The sequence below is a fragment of the Cygnus olor genome, chromosome 4, assembly GCF_009769625.2.
Source record: "Cygnus olor isolate bCygOlo1 chromosome 4, bCygOlo1.pri.v2, whole genome shotgun sequence".
Lineage (NCBI taxonomy): Eukaryota > Metazoa > Chordata > Aves > Anseriformes > Anatidae > Cygnus > Cygnus olor.
The window spans coordinates 27,044,647-27,055,894 of NC_049172.1; the positions used below are offsets into that span (position 1 = coordinate 27,044,647).

Consider the following 11,248-nt stretch of genomic DNA (forward strand, 5'->3'; position numbering starts at 1 on the left):
TTAAATTTAGAAACCTCATGAAACACTGTAAATATAAATGAAAACAAGATACAACAAAAATTTTAAACACTCATCAGGGTTTCTAAATAACCCTAAAATATTAGTGTGCTTTTTTTTTTGTGTCAGTGTAACACAAAACATTTTCTGAATTACAGCGTTCTGGCAACAAGTTTTTATAGGTGCTGATCTGTCTTAAATTTGTTCCATTGCTCCCATTTTCATTGAAGTGAGAGCCATCTATGATGCCATTACCATCACACTCAGGCTTGACCTTCCATTAATTTAATACCTTTTTAATGCTTATTTCCTCTGCATTCAAAAAAATGTGACAGGAATGATAAAAATAGGACAAATCTTCAGAGAAATCTTCAGAGAAAAACGAAAAACCAGTAAGACTTTCAGCATGAACATAAACTGTAAAACTAACGAGAAATTTTGACTTCTAACTTACTGTAATACAGGCACCATGGGCAGGTAGGTGAGTTCTAGAAACTATTTTACAGCATATTTAATAAAGGAATGCCCTGACAGAGACACTAAGGCCAAAAATTTAGCACAAATCAAATTAGAATTAGGTCAAGGTTTCCTGAACAAATTATTATTTTGAAGTATTTTGTCACAGTAAGTGTATGAGTAAGCTTTGAAAGATTTAAGTGATATTTCTCTCTGAGGTACAAAGTGACTACTTAGTTACCACTGAAGAATCTCAAAGGGATTATTATGCATTCTGCTTCAGAATTTATGATATCTGCCTAACACAGGATTCAAGATCTGGCACCAGTTTTCCTGGAAAGTGAACACTAAATGACAAAGACCTTTAATCTGAAATAGCGTTAGCATCTGCATATTCTAATACCTAAAGCACATCTATCTGTTGGATGCAACAGAAAGGTGAATAAATTAGAAAAGACAGCATTTTTTATCTTCACTTTATGTTGTATTCTAGAAACTAAAAATTCAATGAGTTCTGGATAATTAATACTTATAGTTGGAAGTACAATTTTCCTTTTTTCCTGTTATTACACAAATTCCGAAGGACATTTTCTTGTTTTAAAAGCCATATTCTCATAATGCTTTCATCAAAACTGCAAGTTCATATTTGTTCACCAATTCCCAAATTGCTGCCAAAAGGAACTGAAAATTAACTGAGTTACTTTTTGTAAATATAGCATTTCAGAAGTGTAGCTGATACCCTTCTACCTTGTATACCAAGAACATTGCTGTCATTTTCAATTTCAAGTGTTTAAACGAAATTAAACTAGGAGTTGTAACTTAAATATCCTTTAAATACAGCACAGGAGAAGAATACAGACAAAGGGAGCTCAAAGAAGATTTTCAGTAATGACCTTTATTTTCACCATGGCTCATCTTCCATGCTTACCAGAACGATATTGTCGATACTCTCTTACTGACACAACCCTAGTGCAAGTGCTGTTGTACTAAAGCTGCAACATTCTGCTTCATGTTGCTGAGGCTTCATTGTGCCTGCCTTCTGGGACACCTTAACCCTCCTACCACCCACACATACGCCAATGGCACTTCCTGGTAGGTCTTCGTTAATGATGTAAGATGTGTGGTCATATTTAACTGAAAATGTCTTGTTAGAGACTTCATTTTTTGTTTGGATTGTGCTACAAAAATTACTTTAGTATATGGTACTTGCTGATAATCAAGTATGTTTCTATCAGATACCGTACAAAGTTGTAAAATCACAAGTATCCTCGCTGTAGTGTTTATTTAATTCTGTCTTACTTAAACATAGTTGTGTTCTATTTCACCCTCTCTTCATGCCTCTGATTTTCTTCTAGTAGGTATCTTGTCTTCTGCAACAGAAAAATATTCTGATACACTGCTGGTATCACTAGACACAGATGTTTGACTTAGCTCTTCAGCGTCAGAATCACTATCACTCAGCATTCCTCCAGACTCGTTTACTGTAAGTACAGAAGCTCTTGAAACTGAATCATTGCATGTCCCAGGAGCAGAACAAGCTGCATTCTGAAGCATTCTGGACTCAAGTTCATCTTCCCTCCCAGGAATAGAACAGTTGTTTTCAGCAATACTTTCTTGATGTTTTACCTTTACTTCCCGTTGTATTGAAGTAATAGTAAGGTGAGTGGATGAAGTATTCTCATCTTTAACAGGAAGGACAGCTGAACATAAAGGTGGACTACAAGAAGAATTACTATCAGCAAGTATTTCTGCACTTTCTATTTTCTTAGATGAGTCCATTGGAAAAGAACCTTCATCTTTCGGGTGACTGTGTCTAGACGCAGTCTCTGCACACTCTGGAGATGCAGACTTTACTAGATTTAGAGGTGTTTTGTCAAGAGATTTCATCTTCTCTTGTTCACTTTTTTCAGTACCATTGCTAGACAAAAAAACGGAGGAGGAAGTCAGTGAATCAGCTGTATTTTTAACAATACTTCCAAATGAAAATACTGGTGATGGCAACTGAAAACAGTTATTTTTGAAGGAAAATACACACGTGCTGGGGAGAAGGGGAGACTCTGAGACATCATCCACCCCAGCAGCAATGCCGGTTTCTGAAGTACTGCAAGGTGCAGTTGTGATGGATTCTGATGCATTAGCTTTTTGCTCCACTGAGACAGATGGTTTCAGCACATCATTTTCTACAGTTTTCTTTGGAGAAAATGCATTTTCTACCATGTGAGATAATATATTTTGGTCAGCTGGCTTCTCAGGTTGGTTAAAAAATGAGGATAATGATAAAATTGTGGATGAATTGCTGACTCCTGATACTGCAGAACAATTTCTTTCTGAATTGCTACAGGGAAATGAAAAAAACATTTTCTCATTTTCTGCTGATTCTACATTACAACTGTTTGAAGCATCAGAAACTGTGGTTTTAGTTACAGAACTACGTTTTCCAAATTTGCTTTCATCCTGGTTATCTGTTTTAGCTTCACGATCACATTTCCCTAGATAAAATTTAGGAAAAATGTATTTACTGTCTTCCTTTTTAAAAGAAAATGTAGCTGCATTTTTAATAAATTTGGGTAGTGAGTTGCTACATGCACCAAAAGCAAATGGTGAAGCAGAAGGTCTCTCTGCAGAAACATCTAAAAATTCTGAATTTGAAACAGTAACAGCTACTGATGCTGCTGGTTTTAAGCCTCCCAAAATGCTGGAATTTGTGTCCATTCCATTCGAAACAGTAACTGCTGATGACTGCATTGACATTTTTTCTCTAATTAATAAATCTTTAGAGTTTTCTGATAGGGCTGGAGTGGTTGTTTCCTCAGAACCTCTCTCATGAACTAAGCTTAAGTTACCATTTTTTTCAGAAAAGTTAGTAGTGGTGGATGGGATCCTATGATTACTGGTTCCAAAAAAGTTTAACTCATTAAAACCACCTTCTTTTTGCAGGATTCCCATATTCACTCTATTTGTGTTATTTGCTGTGGTAGGTAAAGATACAGAAGGAATTCCTGAGGACTTATCCTTCAAAGCCTCAGCAGCCACAAATTTATGCTTCTTATTTGCAGGTAAAGTTTGTGTCTTGAACTCATCAGCGAGTTTCTGACGTTCCATGTAGTATTTATAACGTAGCTCCTACAGTTATAGGAAAGAATCCAGTTATTAAGCCAAATAGAGCATTTGTGAATTCAGAGGTTATAAAACTCTTACAATTAAAGAAAATTTATTGTATATTCTATAATATGCATTTATGTTGTATTTTTCTTTGGCTGCTAGATAAATGGCAACAGAGCAAGTTATGGAAGAAATTCTTTAAAAACAGTTGAATGATATACATATAGAGAGCCCTGATGACAAAGCATGCATTGCAGTAGTAGCAAATGGGAAAAGCTGTATTTAAAGTGACTTACAAAACAAGGAATAGCTAAACACACCAGCCTTGACATTGAAAAATTCTCAAAATGTTACAAAAAAGAACCTTTCAAAAACTAATTTAGTATTTCACTGGGTATACTTAACCTTATAAGTTGTGTTTGCAATGGGACTAGAAAACATTCTCCAAAATAACAGAAATACTTCTATATTCAAAGGACCTAAGCAACTTAACCATCTGCCATCAGCATTCTCACAACATGCGTTATGTGATTCACTGCCAGCCACGCTTCACTAACCGTAACAAGATTCTTCCTGTAAAGAACAATATTCACTCAGCCACCCACCACATGTAACTGCTTTTAACTGAGAAAAATGGCAGCTTTACTAGCGTAGTCAGATTTGCATTCCAGAAATAGACAGGTAGCTGTCTACTAAAAAAAGAAAAAAAGACACCAAAACACCTAAATAAGACAGTATAAAAGCATATGTAGAAAGTTGTGTCATAACAAATAGTAACTTAAGTCATACTTAAAACAGATGTTCAATCATACCTCATGACTCATATTTTGAAAGGCTGACATCTCTGATATTGACATTAAACGAGTACAGATCCTGCCACCGTCTGTCAGTGCTTCCTCTTGTCCTGCTACTGGCTGAAAAATGTTTTGCAGCAGACATTATATTCCTTTTTTTTTTTTTTTTGATAGGACAAAACAGCAACAGCAAAAAATGCTGAGTTGTAGCTACATAGTCAACAACTTACAATAAACATTTTGGATATATTCTTCTGGTCCTGCCATTGCTTTATAGTATTTTTCGTTGAGTTCTGATTTCCTCCAGAAGGTAGGTCTATTAGAAAGACAAGAAAAAAAGAAAACAGTTGGAGAGCATATTATGTATGGGAAATAACGTAGTCATTTTCAAGATAAAATGGTTACAACTAAAAAAAAAATTTTTCTAAATCTACAAAATACTGCCTTAATATGAACTTTATGCTGTTAAAATAAATATTCTCAAAACTTAAGGAATAACAGAAAATGAAATGTAGACTGCAGTCACAATCCTGAAGGGTACTACAGGCACTTAGTAGTGGAGTTATGTTACCAAAAAAAAAAAGGAAAAACACCAAAAAAGCAGGAAACCTGTGCTACGATGAGCCATATGATTATTTTATTCCTGTGTTTACATCCTGAAAAGTTCCTTTGAATCTAAACAGACTCCAATTAAGAACTAAAGTATATTGTCTTAAGTAGGACACAGTATTTGGCTAAACTTATGCGATATAAAGCAAGAGGCCTGCTTACAAGCTTTTCTAAATGCCTGAAGACACCTGCCCTCATGTAAAACATACATGGGGTAAAAGCGTGTGCGCGCGTAAAAGCATTTAATCACAGCATTCAATCTTCTAGTTCAACAATACGTTTCTAACACTGGCCATACCGGTTGCAAAAAGGAAAATAATGCTTCCCTCAGCTTCCAAAACCATGAACAAGGGACTTTCTGGAGAAAGCACATTCACAAAATGTAGTAAATCCTCGGTGAATTTACCTTGCATTAATTTACTCATAAGTTTTCTGAACTTTTGAATACTCTTGCTATACTGAGTGCTTATAAGCAATCAGTACCACAAGTTGCAGGTTACTAGAATGACATCCTGAATCTTGTCCCTTAAGTCCTTTTCCCCTACCTTTAGCCATGTCCACATTAACTGGCACTAACTTCAAAGCCAAGATTTCATTAACCACAGGTTTGATATCCATTTTCTTCTGAGTATACTCTGGTGGTTTTTCATAGCTGGATGCTATACTCATCAGGTCAAGCTGAGTCTTCATCCTTGAAAATGAAACAACGAACAGACCTAAACACCTTTCTCTTAAGGCTTACAAGCCAACAACAAAATTACAGCTGCTTAATACAAAAGCAAACAAAAAATAGTAAAACAGAAATTAGAAAAAGTTCAAGTCTTCAGTAAAATGTTGAGTTTCCTAGACTTTTTTCTTAAAACTTACTACTTGACTAATCATTTGAATTAGGTTTCATGCACAATGAAAACTGAAATAGTGCTTCTTTTTCTGAAAAAAAAGCTGAAAAAAGGAGTTCAGCAAAAAGATTACGAACTATTAACATATTATACCTGAATCTAAGTTACACTCACTTCTCAGAGAACATTGCTAATGTTAGTGTGAGCTACAAAATATTTTCAAGAACTCCACTTCAACACTCCCACTTAACTTCTGCTTAAAAAGTCATCACATAAGCAATAAGTGTAATTAAGAATCTTTAGAGAGAAATATTCAGGGTATGTGCACTGCAAACACAAAATGAAGACACTGCAGAATCTCCATAGACACTCTTAAAGAGCTATACAGGAAAACTGTGAAAGTTCCAGATATGCTTCAGTGCTCTGAGTTTAAATAAGATACTGAAAAAATACACAATTACCACATGTTGAATTCCTATACTCAGTTTTTGTCAGAGAGACAATTCAAAAGACTGGTTTATCTCTAATCACAGCTAATCCCTCACTGAAATAGACACATTTCCTAAAATTTGGAATACAGAACATCCAAAAATCTGAAAGTATTTTAGCTTATTACTAAACACTACTTTCATTTTAAGTTGATATAATTGACCATATACAAAGTAACTACTTTCTTAGTTTTTTAGTTTTTAAATCTTAAAATTACACAAGAGAACTATGAAAGAAAGCATGAAAAGAAATACATATACCTTGCATTCAAGCCACAGGCCACCTATAAATAAAACAAGAATTCATAAGATACATATATATTTGGAAATACATTTGTAGAGCTTTCCTCCAACTCTCTCCAAAAAAAAAAGATCACCACTTTACCAAAATACTTGAGAGATTAAACTCCCCATCTTAACTTCACAGAACCATAGAAGATAAGCCTATGAAGATTCAAAAACAATAACAAAAAAAGAGCAGCCAAACACATGACAAAGGTAAGTCTGGGCCCACAATTTATTCTAAACTGCGCGCTAAGGAAGAAAAAATTCTTTGAGCCAAATTGAAGTATTCCAGTAAAACAAATCATGACCTATGTGGTTACCTAATCCATTTCAGATACTTGTGAATACTCAGGTAAGAGAATATTTTCTGCCTGGCGAGAGGAACCTCTGCTATTTACTTTTAAGATGTTATTACGCTAAGAGTAAAGAAATTTATGTTTTAGTTTTAAAGCAGTCATATCATAGCAATATGAAATCCACTGTATTGGACTCAAGTGACAGTTCCCTGAGAATGTGTAATGAAAAAACTGACTGGATTATAAACTAGCTGCTTCCATATAAAAGCCTGGTGAGGTTAGAATAATGTTGTTAAAAACAACAACAAAAACCACCTTACTGAAATCAGCTGTGTACTGCTATAGAGGACAGGAAGAAAGGTGTTAAGCTTAAAAAAGCCTACTAATTGCTGGGTCAGAACACTTCTTCCATAAACAGGGGTGGCTTCTACCCAAAACTCAGGTTTTCCTTAACTAGTTGTTAGCAGAAACTTAATGAAACAAAGTACTTCTTAAACTTCTCATTTATCTCAAGACAGAAAAACAAAACAAAACCAAACATTGCAGAAAAAAGCAATGTACTGTAGTCTCTTAGGACAGGTATAAAGCTGGAAGTTACAGGAAGCACAGAATTCAGCATTTAAGTCCTTTGCCCCCTTTTATTTACCATCTGCCTAAATTCCATTCAGTTGCAGCACAGCACTGGACGTAAATCAACTAGCTAGTTTAAAACTAGATGAAAAGGTCTCCACTACCTTAGGTAAAAATGAGGATGTAGGCTTGTGTCTTGAGCTCCTCTATCATCACACTCAGTTTTTCCTCTCCAGTTCCCTTAAACACTACGAGGAAGACTTACAACATCTTTTATAGAAACATATATACTACTCAATATATAGTGTATGTCAGAAGTATATCAGAAGTACTTGAGGTAGCTTTGAATAGGCTGCATAGCTCCGTGCAAAGATTACAGCAGGTTTTAGAATCTATACAGTCATCTTACTTCAGGTATCCCAACATAGTATTCCACCATGCAGCACAGACAACTTACCAGATCTGGCTCTAACCTCTCACCAAAAAGCTTTTTTTGGTATCTTCAAATTTACAGATGCAATTAAAGTGCTTAATACACAGAGCATTTAAAAATAAACATGAAAAAAGCATATAAACATGAGAGAAGGTTGGTGGCAGTACTAACAAATAACTCCCTATCCAGCATCAAGGCAGCTGACTTTCATAGCTGGTAGCACAACACAGTAAGTGTTACATCAACAGCTAAACAGCCAATACTAATTTCATCAGCTTTAATCACGTGAAGAAAATAGTGTCTTCTGAATTCACTAAATATCTGAACTGTAAAGAAAGATTGTCAGGCTTCTCTAAAATGAAAAGCACTGTTTTAAAAGAGGGTAAAGTGACAAATAATTTTAGCTCTTATTTTTCTATTTGTTGAATTTGTCGCAATCCATTCGTTATCACACTGAATGAAGTATCAGGCCCTATATGACATCGGAGCTTCATTACACAACTGATCTCAAGCAGTAACAGAAAGGCCATTACCTCCAGGAAACGCTGAGGGTCACATTCGTGTACAAGCTTTTCACAATCCTTCAAAAAATTCTCAATGGTTTTCTTGTGAGTTTCCTTCATCTTCTTCCAAATCTGAAACTCCTTCTCTTTTTTACTTCTTTGATTTTCAAGATCTTCTATCAATTGCTGCTTCTTCATTTCCAGAGTTCTGAAAATTTCTCCAAATTCCAGTGCAATTACATCTGTTTCACTATTCACCACCATCTAGAAGCATGAGAATACAAAAACATGACGATGCAAGCAGCAGTGTCTACATAGACTCTTATTTTTTTAAACTAAGTTAGGACATGTCTATACCATACAAAGTACCAGCGTACTCTATTGTTGTAATTAACCTATTATGAGAATCAAGTTGGTGTTATCAAGTTTTTTATATCTATATATATATAGATAGATAGATATAAATTTACAAAAAAGTCAGCATGTGTCACTCACATCAGTATCATTTGGATGACTTGAGACTTCATTCATCAGCTTCTCATTTATTATTCTCATTTTTTTCAGACTACTGAAGAAGGTTAACTGTAAGACAATTGAAATGCTTAGGATGACTTTAACAACTCCATAAATACATTTCAGTGGTTGTCTAGAACCACAGCATGGGGTACAACATATCAACAAAAACAGTCATTCAAAACATTTGATAACATTTAATGCTTCCCTGGAACAGCAGACAAACTTGCTTTTGATATTTCTCTCTTTCTCAAAGTAATGGCTTTAGGCTCAGCTACAATACAAATGCTACAATGGCTATAGAGTTACTTTATAGCTAAAACACTGTTTCCCTCAGCTTTTTTTTTCCTTTATAAAAAACACATACAACTATCACAATTTGTTTGAATGCTGCATTTGTTCCTGCTTGACAAGCACGTGTATGATACAGTCTTCTTAATGTCTCAAAAAAATAAAAATGTTTTAATAAACAAATAGAAAGCTAACCATAACAATGTTATTCTTGTTTTAACCAACATTACCACTTTTTTTCCTTCCTTACCACACTATATTATCACTAAATCTTACACAAAAACTGTTGTGCAAAGACTCTTTTTCCCTAATTTCCTGAATGACAGGCAATTGGTGATTGGAAAGAGGAACAGGAAGGAAATTAGTGCAAAAACAACTCATAGCTTAATGGACAGTCAGTGCTGTTCTTCAACTTCTAACAACCAAACCATCCCTTTCCACTGATACGGTCTCCATGAAAACATATGCTTTATAAAACTAAGAAGTGTTTCTAAGCAAGTGATTATTTACAGCAAACAGAAAAATCTACTACACTACTACCTTGAAGTCTCTAGTTAGTGACAGTAAGTCCTACATGTTCTACATCACCTTCCACACCATTGTTTCCAACTAGTTCATTACCTATACATGAAGCAATGCCTCAACAACAAACCTTAACTTCCTACCTTTCTTGAAAAGGTAAACTACTTTTTTCTTTTCCAGTTCTAGCCCTGGCCAGTAAAGAATTAGGTTGAAGATAAAAGAAAAAAATTAAAACAGTGGCTTCAAATAACGTGGGGCTTATTTTCTAAGCCATGACAGCCCCTACACCTATCACTCTTCATCACCGTCTTGTGATTCTGTTTCAGTTACCCAACTTGCATATGGCAAGGATGGCTCACTCTACAGTAATGCTGGTTACCTTGGCAAAAATCACAACTGTTGCTGCCACTACAAACAAACAGGCCAGGCAGTTGTTTTCACGTAAACATAAGTGCATTTTGGTTTTACTTTTATTATTAGTTACCTAAACCATCTATTTCTAGATGTGTAATTATTACCTATTACCCCAAATAGACACGTCAGCTCAGAAAGCCTATGAAGGAACTATCTGTGGGTGTGGGTTTTTTTGTTTTCTTTAAACAGAGCTAGCATCTTGCAGAAGCCTGAAAAACTGGATCCAGGCATACCATAAGCTCTTGGCATGAGTGCATTTTTTTCCGGCACAGACTGTCAGCCTCTATACACACACAAAGGAGTCCCAAGTGCCAAGGTATTCTAAGCAATGGAGCTGCCTGGTGTCCCGCAGCCGGGGCCCCGAGCAGAGCCGAGCGCTTACTTTCTCCTCCTGGAACACCGTGTCTATGAGGTTGACGGAGTGGAAGATGCCTTGGTGCTCCTCAGACACGCACTGCCCGCACCCGGCGCGGCGGCACATCCGGCAGTAGAGCTGCACCAGCCGGCCCGGGTGCTTCTGGCAGGTGCCCCTCAGCGCCAGCGGGCTCTGCCCCGGCCCCTGGCCCTGCTCGGGCTCCCCGGCCGCGCCGGAGCGGTAGAGCTTCACCACCTCCGCCAGCGTGGTGTTGACGGGCAGCGCGGCCGCGCCGCCACGGGGCAGCGGGCTGAGCTTCCTGCACAGCGGGCACGGCACCCGGCCCCCACCGCCACCTCCCGGCCCTGGGCCTGGGCCCGGTCCCGGTCCCGGCCCGCCACGGGAGAGCCGGGCCTGGCCCTGGCCCTGGCCCTGGCCCTGGCCCTGCCCCCGCTGCTGCGCCGAGGCCAGGCACTCGAGCACGCAGCCCCGGCAGAAGTTGTGCGAGCAGAGCGGCAGCGTCACCGGCTCCTCGAAGAGGGACAGGCACACGGCGCACGTCAGGCTGGCCTCCATCTGCGGCGGCAGGACTGGGCTCCGCCGCCCCGGGCCCGCTCCGCTCCACCCAGCCCCGCGCCGGCCGCGGCAGCCGGGTCCCACCCTCCCCGAGCTCCGGCCGCTGCCTCCAGCCGGCAGGAAAATGGAACCCGGCAGCGGCGGGGGGGCGGGACACCGAGAGACTCGGTGGCGGTTGGCGGTCGCGAGAGATTGACAAGACTAG

General features: G+C 38.0%; 1 protein-coding gene across 3 annotated transcripts; it reads right to left on the minus strand.

Annotated features, from left to right (window-relative positions):
• Positions 1 to 1,332: 1,332 nt before the first annotated feature.
• LOC121069269 (E3 ubiquitin-protein ligase TRIM63-like) lies at positions 1,333 to 11,168 on the minus strand. 3 transcript variants are annotated; one of them, XM_040555295.1, is made up of 9 exons: positions 10,495 to 11,168; positions 8,868 to 8,954; positions 8,403 to 8,636; positions 6,547 to 6,569; positions 5,504 to 5,649; positions 4,580 to 4,665; positions 4,368 to 4,469; positions 3,378 to 3,576; positions 1,333 to 2,371 (listed from the first exon to the last, which is right to left on the minus strand). In XM_040555295.1, exons 1-9 carry the CDS (start codon positions 11,041 to 11,043, stop codon positions 2,337 to 2,339), a joined length of 1,461 nt encoding a protein of 486 aa, XP_040411229.1. In that variant the 5' UTR covers positions 11,044 to 11,168; the 3' UTR covers positions 1,333 to 2,336. The 3 variants fall into 3 exon arrangements, with proteins under 3 accessions (XP_040411229.1, XP_040411228.1, XP_040411227.1); XM_040555294.1 differs by having other exon boundaries at positions 1,333 to 2,788; XM_040555293.1 differs by having other exon boundaries at positions 1,333 to 3,576.
• Between the last annotated feature and the right edge of the window lie 80 nt (positions 11,169 to 11,248).

What these genes read in the sequence shown, in the direction of transcription:
- LOC121069269 (XM_040555293.1), bottom strand. Translation starts at nt 11,043, where the DNA reads ATGGAGGCCAGCCTGACGTGCGCCGTGTGCCTGTCCCTCTTCGAGGAG. An exon ending in TAATGTGGACATGGCTAAAG is followed by an intron (nt 4,666 to 5,503) that starts GTAGGGGAAAAG and finishes TCTTTCTAATAG; the next exon opens with ACCTACCTTCTGGAGGAAAT. An exon ending in TTCAAAATATGAGTCATGAG is followed by an intron (nt 3,577 to 4,367) that starts GTATGATTGAAC and finishes CTATAACTGTAG; the next exon opens with GAGCTACGTTATAAATACTA.